Raw genomic sequence first — 16,054 nt, 5'->3', positions numbered from 1 at the left:
GGGGCTTGCCGGCTGTGGAGTACCGGGCAGGACAGAAACCCCAACAAGCAGGACCCTTCATGTTACAGCATGGGACTGACTTAAACACTACAAATATGTCACAGTTGGGTAGCTTGGTCTTCTTGTGGGACTCCTAACAGTGGCAACAGGAGCTGTCTCTGACTCTGTTACTTGCTTTTGGGACCTTATCCCCCATACTGGGTTGTCTCTTCCAGCCTTAATAAAAGAGAAGCCTGGCCTCACTGCAATTTGGTATACCTTGGTTGCCTGATATCCATGGGAGGCCCACTCTTTTCTGAAGAGAAATGAAGAGGAGCGAGGTGGGGGGTTGGGAGAAAAAGAGGGAGGAAAAACTGCAGTCAGGATGTAAAAGCAAAACAATAAATAAATAAATACAAAAAAGAAAAGAAACTGTAAGCTGGGGCTAGAATTTGAGTTTGTCACTCCCGACTTTCCCTGTCAAAGTTTAATCCCCACTGTGCAGTACTGAGAGGCTGGAGACTTAATCCGACTCCACTGTTTAGAAAGATGGGCCTTTGGGGGGGTGATGAAGGTGGAGAAGGCACAAATGGGTCCTGAATGTTGAGGAAACAGAGGAGGCAGGAAGAGATGCGCAGGCGCAGGTGTGCCCCGACTCTCTGTACGGCAGTGACAGTCCAGGCTCGGCATTCCCTGAGGACTCTGCCCGCAAGAAGGCTGTCACTAGGTGTGATTGCTCAACAATGAGCCTGCAGAACGAGGGGCCTGAATAAACCGCTCTTGTTTAGAATTTAGGCCACGTGATGTGGTGTTATCAGGGACAGGCAATGGCTGAGTGTGGAAGGAATTAGAGACTGAGATGAGTTGGCTTCCGGGGGACAACCTAAGTGAAGGTGTGGGCTAACTTTTGTCAAGTGTCGCTCCCCTTTGCTCTAGGTTACACTATAGTTTGGAGCATGCCCAGCTCTTCACCAAAGACATAAGCCACCTCCACTCGCCAGAATGTACCATGCTAAAAGACTGACTCCTACAAACCCCGAGGCTCATTACCACAAAGTTCATCAGGACTGAAACTGCCCTGGTGACTTCCTGTCTGACATATGAGTGGGAAGTCATCCCTCCCATCCTCAAAACAAGAAAAAAAGCTAAGCAACCTAAAAATGTATCTGAGCCTTTGGCACATGCCTGTAATCCCAGAACTGGGGAATTGGATCCGAGTTCGAGGTCATGCTCTGCTATATAGGCAGTCTGAGATCAGGCTGCCTTATGTGAGGTCCTGTCTCATAGTCCCTCCCACCCCACACACCGCCTACCACCACCACCAAAGTGAAAACTTTGAGTTGATAGCTCTTTTTAAAATTAGGCGAATTACAGCCTCCTGAGGGGGCCGAAGATTAGGGCAACACCTACATTTCCCCAAAATTCACCTCCAGGAGCCATAGCAGGTACTCCCCGTGAGGTCAGAGGAAAGCCCCTCTATGGGACTTCTTTGAAACAGATGCTGAAACTTTGATTTTCCTCAACATGGATTTTCCCTCAAAAAAAAATCATTTTCCTAAGGCGTAAGCACCTGGGGCTTTACCAAAGCGTACCTGGCCAGTGGGGAGGGAAATGCCTAATGGTGGCTAAACTCTAGCCCTGCCCATGTGGAAATACCCAACTGAGCTTTTCTCTGACCTGAGACCTAATTATAGACTCACAGAACACCTCTCCCGTAGTGTGTAACCACCAGGCACCTGCCTAACAACAGAGGACGATGGCCAAAATGACCGCAGCTCTCGGCTCAGTTCTTCAGTTTCTACTGTAGCAAAACGCAGTGTGGCTGGGATTATAGAGGCAGGCACCCCGGAGAGAATTGGAGCCTCTGACGTAATCACAAAGCAAAGAAGTAAACAGTTTACCTCTTAGTTAGACAAGCATAAAGCATAAGAGTTTATCTATCTCAGGTCCCTGAGGCCTGATATTCTAACAGATACTGTTGGAGTTTGCCTTTCAACAACAGCTGCCAGGGAAAAAAAACCAGTCCGATGAGATTAAAAAAAAAAAATTAACAAAACAAAACAAGACTCAGAGACTGTTTGGCCTGGTGGCAATACTGGCAATCCTAGCGACTTGGGAAGTTTTGGCAGGAAGATAGAAGCGGTCCAGGTCAGCCTGGAGGGGACCTGTAGCAATGCAGACAATGTGGCAAGGGTCTGTGCCCCACCAACCCACGTAGACGCCCAAATCCCAAACCAAACCCCAAACCATACAAAACCAAAGATATTTATTCAGACCTGACTGTACAGTAGAGATTCTGGAATGATTGTAACTGGAACACTGGAGCTGACACTGTCCGTCACCTCCTGTGAGCAGAGGCAGGAAAAGAATCCCTAAGATACATTTCCTTTAAAGAGTGCTGTTTGGTAGAAAGTTGAACACATCGCCCTGCAGCGACCAGTCAAGGAGGGGAAACAAAGGCAGTTACTCACTCTAAAGCCCAGACTCCCCACATCCGTGCCCCTCCCGTTATCCCTCACACCCTTCTTTTTGTCTCTGCACACCTGAGCTCCGGCATTACTTGGAACACTGAGTCTAACTGTTGCCTGCTGGTATTGACCTAACACTACTCCTCCAGTGCAGTGGGCTGGAGAGTTAACTCAGAATAAGCAATCCATTAACACTGTGTATGGGGCCATCCAGATGGCTCGGTGGCAGGGGGGAGGGTGAGTCGTTCTTTGGTGAGGTTACAGCCACTGAGAGGATCCCTGTGTTCCAGTGCATGGCCTCATACCCATGCACATATGGTCAGCACTAACTGAACTTGGGGATAAGAAAATAAGAGGTGGGGGGCTCAGTGGATGAAGGCAAGCATGAGTAACAGAAGACAAGAGAAGACCTAGATCTTGTATAAAATGGTACTCCCCTGGCAACTCAGCCAAGGAGAAAAGGGAGCAAGGGGCTTGAGTTAGGGTTTACAAACTGTCCGCAATCAGGGCACCTGCCATTCCAGGCTGACGCCGGACTTTGTAAGGTTGTGAAATAAACTGCATTGCTTCTGCTATTCTCAGTCTTGTTCTTATTATGAAATGAAAAGTTTGGCCCTCTCTCTCTCTCTCTCTCTCTCTCTCTCTCTCTCTCTCTCTCTCACACACACACACACACACACACACACACACACACACACAATGTTCCCTTGCAGAGTGAGCCAGATGCCTTTCCTCCTCTATCAGGGGGAAGCCAAACAAAGACCAAAGTGACTAGGTCATCTTCCTTTCATAGAACAACAATAAAAAATACAAAAGAAGTAGAAGGTTCTTGCATTTCCATAGACTTAGCAGCCATCTGCTACTAAACGCTAACTTACTGGCTGCTTCCACCGGAGATGACACTGTCAACACCTTGGTCCCTCAAGGGATAGGTGTTATCGATAGCCCTACTTTATGGATGGACAGCTTGAGCCATGGAGAGGCTAAGTGAACAAGGTCAGGAAGTCAGAGTGGCAGGGCTAGGGTTTAACGCTGTTGTCTAGGAAGGCACCGCCTCTCAAAAGTGGCAAGGTGTATTAGTTTCCAGTTGCCGCTCTAACAAATTAACACAAACTCAAGTGGCTCAGAACAAAACTAACTGAGTCTCGTACCATTCTACAAGCCATAAAAATCCTAAGATCAGTGTGTCAGTGTGACCATGTTCCTCCATTTCTAGGGCCTACAGAGAAGAGTCTGCTTGCCTCTCCAGCTTCTAGAGGCCTCCCTCCCCCTTCAGCTACAAAGCCAGCATCTTGCTGACTCTTTTGTGGTTGCATTTCTTTGACCATGCCAAGGGATAAGTTCACTGATTCATTCACTAATCTGAATTTTGGTTAGAAAAACATAGATTGTACCATTTAGCCTCTTTGGGGTGTATATTTTGTCAGTGTTTGACATATTCACAGGTTTCGGGGAGCAAGTCTGTAGTACTTTTGTCACCCTGGGGATCTGATGTCTACACCCATTAAACAAGTCCTCCCCACTGGTATCAACCATTTCCTTATCAAACAGATGTTGTCTATTTTTATTTTGTGTGTATGGGTGTTTTACCTGCATGTATGTGCACCATAGACAGGACATCAGATCGCCTTGAACTGAAGTTAAAGGCAATTGTGTATTGTGGAATAGAATATTTGTTTAACTATGTAAAGATGGGTTGCTGTTTTACCTTGCCTGCCTAAGAGGCTCCTTATTGGCTTAATAAAAAGTTGAATGGCCAATAGCTAGGGAGAGGAGAGATAGGTGGGTGATGTGGGATGTCTTTCTCTATATTTGTTGCTTTTATTGGCTAATGAATAAAGCTGTTTCAGCCAATGGCTTAGCAGAGTAAAGCCAAGCGGGAAATCTGAGCAGAGATATAGAGAAAAGAAAGGTGGAATCAGGCAGACAACAGTCAGCCACTGAGGAGACAAGACATAGAAAATGAGGTAATACCACAGCCATGTTGTGGTATTATATGGATTAACAGAAATGGGTAAATTTAAGACGTAGAGCTAGCTAGAAATAACGCCTGAGCCATCAGCCAAACAGTGTTGTAATTAATACAGTTTCTGCATGATTATTCGGGTCTGTGTGGCTGGGAAATGAAAGCACAGTCACCGCTTATAGGCAGGTCTGGTGGGCAGAAAGAAAAGGGGAGCCAGCCAATCAGCCAGGGGCCAGCCTGCCACGGAGGAAGCAGGGAAGCAGATGGACAGCGTGTAGATGCAGTAAACCAGCCATGAGGCAGGAATGGATTGAATGGATGAATAGGAATGGGTTATTTAAGTTAAAAAAAAAAAAGCTAACTAGAAACAAGCCTAAACTAAAGCCGAGCATTCATAATTAATAATAAATCTCCATGGCATGATTTGGGGATGGTGGTCCAAGAAAGCCTGCTACAGTTGTGAGCTGCCCTATGGGTACCGGGTCCTCTGCAAGGGCAGTAAGTAGTTTGAACAACTGATCCATCCCTGTAGCTCTCTATCTGCCATTTCTGTTTCCTGTTTTCTGTGAACTTTATTTCAGTGATTATTATTATTACTACTACTACTACTAATAATAATATAGAATCTCATGTAGCCCAGATTGGCTTCAAACTTGCTAAGCAGCCTACAATGACTCTGAACTTGTGATTCCTTTGCTTTAGCCTCCTGAGTTCTAGGGTTACAGGTATGTACCACCACGCCTGGCTTATGTGGTGCTGGGATCAACTCCAGCGCTCCATACGCATTAGGCAAGTGCTCTGCAGACTGAATTACATTCCCAGACCCCATTTTAGTTATTTTGAGTCAAATGAGACAGGCTTTTGCTACATAGTAGCATCCCTCCACAGCCTCTGTTTCAGTTCCTGCTTCCATGTTCCTGCTTTGGCTTCCCTCAGTGATGGACAGCAATGTGGAAGTGGAAACTAAATAAACCTTTTCCTTCTCCATGTTGCTTTTTGGCCATGGTGTTGACATAGAAACGGAAAGAAAACTTTCTGTTTGCGGAAGTTACCTTTGGTTATAGTGTTATATTTAAGGAACCATTGAAGATCACATATCGTGAGACCTCTTCCCAATAGTTTCATCCTGGACATTTATCATTTTATGTTTGTTTTAATTTCCATTAAACTTAAGAATTTAAGACTAATTTCTCTTAATTTTTATAAATGAGGTTAAGTCTTAGGGTCCAATTTCATTGTTTTCTTGGCTGGCACCCACTTTTTTCCTAACACCATTTGCTGAAGAAACTATCTTGTGTATTGCCTATTCTAGACAGTCTTCTTGAGGCTGCATCTGACATGTGTGAGAGTTTATTTCTGGGCTCCGTTCTAGTTCTCAGAGTGACTTCTCTTTATGCCAGTGAAACCCTGGCTCGATTACTTAGCTTTGTAATATGTTTCAAAAGTTCTCTGAGTTTGGTCATTTAAAGGATCTGACTCTTTGAAGTCCATAGAGATTCCATGTGATATCACTGTTCTGGTAAAACCTGCCACTGAGGTTTAAAGTTTTTAAATGGCATTATTACTGTGTGTGCACTAAGTGTGAGAGTGTGTGCATGTGTGGTTTTTTTTTTTTGTGTGTGTGTGGAGTGGGGGAGGGAGAGAGGGAGAGGGAGAGAGAGAGAGAGAGAGAGAGAGAGAGAGAGAGAGAGAGATCTTCTACACAGCACGTGTGAGGTCAGAGAACAACTTGTGGAGTCGGTTCTCTCTTCCCACCTTTACAGTGGTTGCAGGACTCAAACCCAGGTTACCGTCTGTAAAGCAAGCACGTTTATCTGCTGAGCCAGCTCACTGTCCATCAAAAAATGTAAACAAGATATCCTTTAGCTATATTAATTTTTTTAATCCATAAGTATAAGAAGTTTCATCTTCCTTAAATTATACGTACATACACACACACACACACACACACACACACATATATATATATATATTTACATTTGTGTGTGTGCATGCATAGGTCAGAGGACAATCTGAAAAACTTGTTCTTTTCCTTCCACTATCTGGGTCCCTGGCACAAAGCTCAAGTCATCAGGCTTGGTGGTAAGCTCCTTCACCTACTGAGTCATCTCACTCACTGCCTTGGGTTAATTCTATTTCTATTTGTTGAATGCCATATGATCAAAAAGGGCTAGATATCAAATGCTTTATCTGAACCACTTGAGATAATCATGTGGGTGTTTCCCTTTCATTATTAACATGATGTACTACACTGACAGATTTTCATGTGTTAACTCGTCTTTGCATTCCAAGAATAAATTCCAACTGATCGTGGCGGTGAATATTCCTTTTAACGTACTGTTGAATTTTGTTTGCTAATATTTTTGAGAGGTTTCTTTTTGCATCAATATTCATCAGGGGGCTGGAGAGATGGCTCAGAGGTTAAGAGCACTGGCTGCTCTTCCGGAGGTCCTGAGCTCAATTTCCAGCAACCACATGGAGGCTCACATATACTCTGTAGTGAGAGCTGGCACCCTCTTCTGGCATGCAGGCAAACATGCAGACAGAACACTGGACACATAATAAATAAATTCAGTTAAAAATATTCATCAGGAATATGGATACACTGTTTTGTTGCAGTATCTTTCTTGTTTGCTGTCAGGTTGATGACATTAAGAGACTGAGCTTGGAAGAGTTGCTGCCTCTTGGTTTTTGGATAGAACCCGAGAAAACTCTGGGTTAAACTTTTCTTTAGGCATCTGATAGAAATTTTTAGTGAAGCCTTCTGATCCTGGGCTTGGGGGAGGTGATTAGTGATTCAGTCTTCTTACTATTGATGTTTAGGTTTTCTGTTTCCTCATAATTCCAGTCTGTTGTCTGTTCCTAGCAATCGTTCGACTATTTTATTTATTTTACTGTTATAGAATTTAGATATTTCTTCTTTAATTTGTGCATGTTTGTGTACATGAGGGTAGTAGTGACTGTGGAAACCAGAGGTGTCGAATGTTAGAGCCCGTGTGGCTCCCACACAGATATCTATTTTCCCTAACTGGACTGGTACGGAGGCGCAAGGAATAACCAGACACAGTTTACACCATTATTATGGAAAAGGGCATCTCAGGCTTCTTCCTCCTGAAGATCTCCCCGCGTTTATTCTCCAGACAGCTTTTATATCAACACATAAATTGAGTGGGGGGGGGGGATACACCAGCATTCTGTCACCTAGGCAACCTGGTGAATGGCCTTTTGTCACGTCCACATCTACCTGTCTGCTGAGTGCGCTAGCTGTCACGTGGGCTTGAATTAACATCTCTATAAGGCACCCTCCAAATTACAAAGAAAAGGAGCAGCAAACATCCTGACCTTTGTCAGGCAGAGACAGCCTGTCTGCAGGGCTACAAGATCTCTTCAGATGGGTCCAATGGCTTCAGAGCCTGGCTGTTACACTATAAAGAAATATGTGTCTACAGTCAAATCCCCTGAAGCTGGAGTTACACATGGCTGTGGGCCATCCAATGTGGTTACTGGAAATTGAACATAGGTCCTTTGAAAGAACAGTATTCCTTCTTAACCACTGAACCATCTCTCCATCCCCTCTATTTCCTTAAAAAAAAAAAAAGATTTATTTATTATGTATACAGTGTTCTGCCTGCAAGTACATCTGCAGGCCAGAAGAGGCACCGTATCTCATTTAGATGGTTGTGAGCCACCATGTGGGTGCTAGGAATTGAATTCAGGACCTCTCAAAGGTCTGGACCTCTTGACCTCTGAGCCATCTCTCCAGCTCCTCTGTCTATTTCTTTATCACTGGTTGTCACTATACTCTTAGTTATTCGTATTTTCTTCCTTTTTTCTTTAGCTAGAGGCTTTGTCAAGTTTGCTGATATCTTCAAAGACTAGTCCTTCTGTTGTTTTCTTTCTTCTAGGTTTGTTTTTTTGTTTTTTCTAGTTTCTAGAAAGCTTATTAACTTGATTTCTGTAGACTCTGGTTTCAAAGTATCCACTTTTTTTTTTTTTTTTTTTTTTTTTTTTTTTTTTTTTTTTTTTGGTTTTTCTAGACAGGGTTTCTCTGTAGCTTTGGAGCCTGTCCTGGAACTAGCTCTTATAGCCCAGGCTGGCCTCGAACTCACAGAGATTCACCTGCCTCTGCCTCCCGAGTGCTGGGATTAAAGGCCTGCGCCACCAACCGTCCATCCACTTGACAGTCGTGTCTTTCCTTAGTGTTACATTTGTTGCCGTTCATAAATTTTGCTACACTCTTTCCACTTTCACTTGTCTGCACATTTCCCAATATTTTATCACCTCTTCAGCCTACCATTTTAAAGTGTGTCGCTTAATTTCTACATATTTATATATTTCCAGGCTTGTGTGTTTGAGACAGGGTCTCACTATGTATACCAGGCTGGCCTAGAACTCTCAAGAGGCCTGCACATGATTTCTAGTGCTGAGGTTAAAGGTATGTGCTACCCTGTAGAGGGCCGAATTTGAACTGCATAGAAACTCTGTGCAGGGGTGACTTGAGGTAGCATTCTCACTTATAGGCTTGGCAAACCAAGTCAGGAGGAGGCAAACCTCTCCCATCAGTAGAATGCCTTGCCAATCGTCAGTCCTTGAGAACACAGATGTGCACTGTAGTTCAAAGGCTCTGATGAGGTTGTGGTTTGTCTTCTGATGAGGTGTTTTTACATATTATATTACAACAAGAGTTTCTCCCATAACACCGAGCTTTTTGTTTAGATTAGCTAGGGCACGAAGCTCTTGAAATTAGTCGCAACCAAGTGACTAGTCTATGAAACTATTTTCATATATTATGGGAACCTAGTTTAAATCATGATTTGAGTATTATAAAAGAGCACTGGCTTTGCAATAAAGTATGCAGTTGTACCTCCTACTCTGCATCCCCTGTGTCCTGATTTCTGCAGCACTACCCAGGGTCATCCATAACTGAGGAGGTTGGGGAAGGGTCCCCAACACTACCCCATGAAACAACCCCCCAAAGTCCGGCTAGTTCCCCTTCTCTTTGTGGTTTTGCCTCTAGTTTATCCCACTGTAATTGGTAAAGATACTTTGTACTATTTCAACATTGTGCAATTGTCAAGACTTGTTTTGTGGCCTAACATTGCTCCTCACTGGGAAAACATTACAGAAAGGTATATTATGCTCTTTGCTGGGGTAGAGTATTCAGCATGTCTGCTAGGTTCTACTAGTCCATAGTGGTGTTCAACTTCCTTTCTGAGTTCCCATTTTATTGAAAGTGGATGTGAGATCTACTACTGTGTTGTTATCTGTTTCTACCTGCAATTCTGTGGACATTTTCTTCATGTATGAAGGACATTTTTTTCATGTAATTCTCATGTTCACTGTATATACATGATGTCCCTTTTCTGGGAAAGTCACACACAGATACATGGTTAAATTCTATTTTGTCTAATAGTTACTTTTCTCTTTAGTTACTATATGGATTGTCTTTTTCCATCTTTTCACTTTCAGCTCATGTGTGTCCTTAGAAAAATTAAGTATCTTGGGGACTGGAGAGATGGCCCAGTGCTTAAGAGCACTGGCTGCTCTTCCAGAGGTTGTGGATTCAATCCCCAGTACCTACATGGCAGCTCACAACTGTTCATAACTTCAGTGCTGAGGGAGTTAAATAAATTAAAAGAAAAAAGAAAAACTAAGTATCTCATGGAAAACATGGTTAGAACTAAAAAATAAACTATTAAGTCAACAGGTCTTTTGATTGTAAATTTTAATAATTTACATTTAAGGCAAGTATTGGTAGGGAAATACTATCATTTAGTTGTTTCTGTAGTCTTCAAAATATTGTTTTTACATTTATTCTGTGTGTGTGTGAGTGTGTGTGTGTGTGTGTGTGTGTGTGTGGACATGGAGGTCAGTTCATGAGGGGGTCTGTTCTCTCCTTCTACCCTGGTTGTTTGAGGGTACAGTCCACGGTGGGAAAGGCATGGCAGCCGAAGCTTGAATGAGCTGGGGCTCATTGTTGCCTCCACCCCAGCACACAGGGAGATGATACTGAGTGTGTCTCAGCTTCTACAGTTAAAGCAGAGAATGTGTGAGACAGTAATTCTGCATGGGAGAACCTGAGGATGCTTCTTACAGAAGTATCATTGAGATGATTTCTATAAGATAACAAAAGAGGAAGGAAGCGTTCCAGAATAGCAAGCAGTGCACACAAAGGGAAAGGAGCACAAACGCATGAGGAAAGATTAGACTCATGAATGAATGGCACGTGGCTGTCTTAGCTAATTCCTGGGCAATAGGCATATGAGCTTCCTTAAAATTCTGGGTTCCAGAATTGCATGACAATAAACTGAGAATGCTGACATATAGCAAGGTGTTTGAATATAAAATTCCAAGTCAAGTACATACACTGCGCACACAGTGTGCACAACACCCTAAAGCAATATGACACTTTTAAAAGAATCTTTCAGGGTTTTGTTGCTGTTGTTTGGAATCAGGGTCTTACCATACATGTAGAACTTAGAGATCCGCCTGCCTCTGCTTCCAGTATGCTGAAAATGTGCATCACCACCCCAGCCTTTTGGTTTTATCATCAATGTTCTAAAACATTTCAAAGAATATATCAGGGGGCTGAGAGATGGCTCAGCAGCTAAGAGCATGGCTGTTGTTCCAGAGGACTCGAGTTCAGTTCCCAGCAGTCACAGAGGGCATCTCATCCTGCCTGTAACTCTAGCTCTGGGGTCTCAGACACCCTCTCTTGGCCTTTGTACCCAGGTGCACAGAAACACACACTGATACTCAGCAAAAACAAAACAAATCTTTTTTAAAGGAGTGCCCACACTTATAAAATTTTAGAGAGCAACTATGAAAACCAGAAGAGAATGGACATTCTGTGTTGGCAGAAGAACAAGCCCAGAAGCCCTGTCTTTCCAGTCTGTTTCTCCTCCTACAGCAAGTTCCTGACTCATTAGTTTCACACTCATTAATACTGTTTCACACAATTGAGAAATGGTGGGATCATTAGAGTCCGCAGAGATTCAGGGAGCCAAACTGTTATTTCTTATCCACCTCGCCGCCCCACCCCAGGACTATACTCCCAAGCCAATCAAATTAATTCAACAGACACTTAGTGAATTATTCTATATTATTAAAATATTTGGGACCTCCTGGAGTTAAGGCAACAGATGCCCTGGCAGCAGATTAAATGACCAGGCTGCACACTGTGTCTTGTTTTTACGGCTTGCTGTAATCTGTCTGGGATGTGGTGGCTGGGACATTCATTCTCATCGTGGTGACACTGAACAGCAGCTAAAACACAAGGAGGACAGACAAACAGGCCCTAGAGTCTGTGCAGTGGGAAGGCGGCAGCTGTTCAGATTGCAGTTACGTGACAAAGGTTCAGACACCGCATTGCACGTGACTTCACTTTAGTAGGCTGGAATATGACTGAGGTGGGGTTACCATTTCTAGAGCCAGTACCCCACATGTGTGACAGAGCCGTCAAAAGAGACTCACGTGGAATAGGCCACACATGAAAAGAGCGCGGGGCTGTCTGACCTGCCCGGACTAGAAGGGGCCTCGGCAGTGGTGTCTGAAACCTGGACACTGCGCTCCTGCGCAGAGCTTTCAAATTCAGTCCCAGAACCGTACCCCACGCATCAGCACTTTTCTACATCATTTCCAGGCGCTTCCAAGGTATACGCAAAGCTAAATACCAGGGCTTGTGACTGGCTGGCTGAGGATTTCAGGACTAAAGGTGTCAATGGTTTCATTTTCTTTCCAGATTCAATCAAGTTTTAATTCAACAACCTATGATAGTAGATGCTACTAGAAACAGTAAGCAGTATTCACTCTGATAGTTTATTTAGGGAATTCTTCCTTGATTTCTTCAAGAATGGAAACGGGGAGGGGAGGAAAGGCAAGGAACTCAGACTAGGAACATTTTAGGACATATTTAATAAAATGTACTCCATCAAAGCCTCTTTTGCACAAGGGAAGACACAGTGAGGAACACAGTCACAAAGAACAGGGATGCAGAACTGAGAAAGTTCATGGTGGGAAATCACGGCATTTCCAGGGACTAACAACATGAACCTCAGAGTTCAAGTGAAAGGAAATTAAAAAAATAATTACACTATTTTTCCAGTGACTCATTAAATGTTCCACATGGCGGTATGGAATCCAGATTCTATTTATTTATTTATTTATTTATTTATTTATTTATTATGTATACAGAATTCTTTCTGTGTGTATGTCTGCAGGCCAGAAGAGGTCAGCAGACCTCATTGCAGACGGTTGTGAGCCACCATGTAGTTGCTGGGAATTGAACTCAGGACCTTTGGAAGAGCAGGCAATGCTCTTGACCACTGAGCCATCTCTCCAGCCCTGGAATCCAGATTCTTATGTGTATTTCAAAGACCTGAATGTGTAAGGTCTAACTTTCTTTCCGTGCTGGGCATCTAAAACCAGGGTTCTGTGTGCAGAGGAAAGTGTTACCACCAAGCTACACCGTCATCTGAAAAGTGCAAATTTGAATAATTTCTTTCCATAAAAAATTAATTTTCTTCACATTTTCTAATGTGATGAAAAGGAAATTTGCCCAAACATTACATTATTAGCTAGGAGAAAGGAAGGCAAATGTGGAGTACATTTGAGTGCATTTTCACAGTTGGGACTAGAGAGATACAAGTTCAAGTTAGGATACTTATTTGGGCTTCCATGTGTATTGGGTTCAGTCATTAAAGCCAGTGTAACTTTGGGCAATCGCCAAACTGGGATGTCTCTATCCAAGTAGAAACCATTTTAAATTGTCAACACCCTTGGTCTTTAGAAGCTGAACAAAATAACATTTTACAGCGATCAAAGACTTACAGTTCAACAGACAACCACAGAGGGCAGTAAGAGCTCCATCGTTAAAGAAGCTTCATGTGGCAGAAGAAGAATGTATATATAACTTTATCTGCTTTCGCCTTTCACTGTGAAGGTGTCAGTTGTGACGGGACTGGCGTCAGCCGTAACAAAGCTGAGAGGGCAATGTGGAATCCCACCACAGCGGAACACGGGAGGAGACGATGTTCCCAAGGTTGACAAAATTATTATTATTAACTAGGAAAAAAAAAAAACCCTTCACATTGCGCCTTTGGCTGGACTCACCAGAATCGACCAGCTGGGAGGGAAAGAAAGTTCACTCTCTGGGCCAAAACCCCGAAGCGGCTGTAGGGAGCAAGAGCGCCACCAAAACCGAGGAGAACAGGTTCACGGCATTGTTATCTAGGATGGGCTTCCCTGCTATGTGCTTGGTTTCCTCGGCTGGGCTGCTGACCACCAGGCCAGTGCTTTCGTCCAGACCTGAAACGGAAAGGAAGCAAATGATGCGCAAGATCCAAGTGACGGTCCGAAAGAACAAACGAGCACTTTTCTCTAGAGGGACGATTTTTGCAACATCCTCAGTGCCTTGGATAATGATATGTGTGTGTGTGGGGGGGGGGGATAACTGACATGGTGTGTTATATTTAAAATCCTTGCTTATAAAAGACCTTCCTGCACAGGGGGACTCTATGACACCTCAATAGTGGTCTTTCTGGAGTTCCTTTAGAAATGGAAGGGCTGGCTTCCCAGTGGCCTGAGACAAACCTGGGAGATCTGACAGCTGGAATCACATCTGGCTTCAGAGCTGGATCTTAGGGACCAGTGTGGCACGCTGCAAAGAAGGCTGTGAAGACTCAGTGTGTCCGTATGGAGAGCTGCAGTCGGGGGAAGTGATCAAGCCTGAGAGTTGTATGCCCATGAATAGGGTTGATGATCTCAAAAAAAAAAAGGGAGCTGCTGGGCCCTTGGCTGGGTACAGCAACAAGGCTTTGCATGCAAACAATGGGCCATCACTGGATCCTGCATCTCTTGAGGGTTTGATCACAGTTTCTGCCCTTAATAAACCACCTACTCCCAGAACTTTAAAAAACAGCACAAACAGAATAAAATACAGATACATTAAAGCTTACACACATATATATTTTCTTTTTAAGATTGTGTAGACTCAGCTGGGCAGTGGTGGCGCATGCACGTCTTTAATCCCAGCACTCGGGAGGCAAAAGCAGGCAAACTCTGTGAGTTCAAGGCCAGCCTGATCTACAAGAGCTAGTTCCAGGACAGGCTGCAAAACTACAGAGAAACCCTATCTTGAAAAACTCAAAAAAAAAAATTGTGTGTGCTTGTGCATGGGTCTGTCTGTCTGTATAAGCACATGTGCGGGTGCACACGGAGGCCACAAGAGGAAGTCAGGTCCCTTGGAGCTAGAGTTAGAGCTAGCCAGAGCAGGATGTGGATGCTGTGATCTGGACTTTGGTCCTCATGACGGAGCAGCAAACGTTCTTAACTGCTGAGCCAACTCCCCAGTTCGCACAGCGCATGAAGAAACACTTAATGCTGACCGCTAAGGGGAGTCCCAGCTATTAGGAAGGCTGAGGTAGGAAAAAAGCTTGAGTTCAAGGCCAGCCTGAGCAATATAACAAGAGCTTATTTTAGAAATGAATCAACCAAGACAGAAAAATTCATGGGTAAGGACAGAAAGTCATGGTGGGGGCTAATCACCACAGGAAAGCAGGCCACTCATGTAGCCAGACTAATATCATCATCACATGCACTTGGCTAAAACCAATGGGAGGGAGTACATTAAAATGCTCTGATCCAAGTGTCCTGTGTTCCTAGGACTAGGTGGCAGCTCAAAATCAAAGCCTGTCTTTTACAGTGTCATCACCGTTCCAGAAATTCTAAGGAATTTAGAAATCCCTCTGAACTAGTTTAACACAAAAGAATAAGAAAATCAAAATTATAGAGATGCCTTTTTAAAAAAGATTTATTTCTTTATTATCTATCCAGTGTCCTGCCTGAATGTATGCCTGTATGCCAGATCTCATTCTGTATGGTTGTGAGAGACCATGTGGATGCTGGGAATTGAACTCAGGACCTCTGGAAGAGCAGACAGTACTCTTTCTTTTTTTTTTTAAATTTTTTATGATTTATTTATCTTTATTTTATGTGCATTGGTGTGAAGGTATCAGATCCCCTGGAACTGGATTTTTCAGACAGTTGTGAGCTGCCGCTGGGAATTGAACCCGGGTCCTCTGGAAGAACAGTCAGTGCTCTTAACCGCTGAGCCATTTCTCCAGCCCCCAGACAGTACTCTTAACCTCTGGGCCATCTCTTTAGCCCCACTTCTAGCCTTTGAATTGGTTTCACTGATACATTTTTTCCAAGTGCTAAAGTTTTTCATATTTCTTTCCTATTTCTTAAAAGAAAACAAAACTTTGAATAAGGTGCTGTCTTACCAGAAAACTGCATAGTTGCCCCTAAGTATGAGTCCACAACTGATCCTAGGAACCCAGCCAGAGCTCCGAACACAATAATGGGCCACTGGGGAGCGGAGATGTCTAGATCGCTGACAAACACCAACTGTGTGAGGAAGTACGCCAGGCCCACAAAGGTCCCACCGAGGAGACTGGAGGCGAGTCCCACCACTGTGACTCCTCCGTTGGTTCCTGAGGCAGAAACACACCAAATCGTCTGGTTAGTAATCGGCAAATGAGGGACACCAAGGAAAGCTAAGCAAAACAAAAACCCCACACTGGTACACACCGAATGAATTTAAAGAAAAGTGCACTCTCTCTCTCTAAAAAAAACATAGGGA

General features: G+C 43.8%; 1 protein-coding gene across 7 annotated transcripts in view; it reads right to left on the bottom strand.

The window, feature by feature from the left end:
• Positions 1-16,054, bottom strand: part of Tmem19 (transmembrane protein 19) — a 72,794-nt gene that overhangs the window by 20,949 nt on the left and 35,791 nt on the right. For 4 of the 7 annotated variants that reach the window (XM_085683283.2, XM_048418805.3, XM_048418806.3 and 1 more), the window contains 2 exons: positions 15,696-15,905; positions 12,309-13,719 (listed from right to left, as the gene is read on the bottom strand). In XM_085683283.2, coding sequence (XP_085539409.2) covers positions 13,556-13,719; positions 15,696-15,905 — 374 coding nt within the window. In that variant the 3' untranslated portion in view covers positions 12,309-13,555. Of the gene's footprint in view, positions 1-7,489; positions 11,680-12,308; positions 13,720-15,695; positions 15,906-16,054 lie in introns of those variants that run through there. The other 3 variants (XR_015736776.1, XR_014999767.2, XM_087902115.1) reach the window with 2 other exon arrangements.

The sequence above is a fragment of the Myodes glareolus genome, chromosome 26, assembly GCF_982192425.1.
Source record: "Myodes glareolus chromosome 26, mMyoGla1.1, whole genome shotgun sequence".
Lineage (NCBI taxonomy): Eukaryota > Metazoa > Chordata > Mammalia > Rodentia > Cricetidae > Myodes > Myodes glareolus.
The sequence above is the reverse complement of the archived record's forward strand: the minus strand, read 5'-3'. Positions and strand labels throughout refer to the sequence as shown.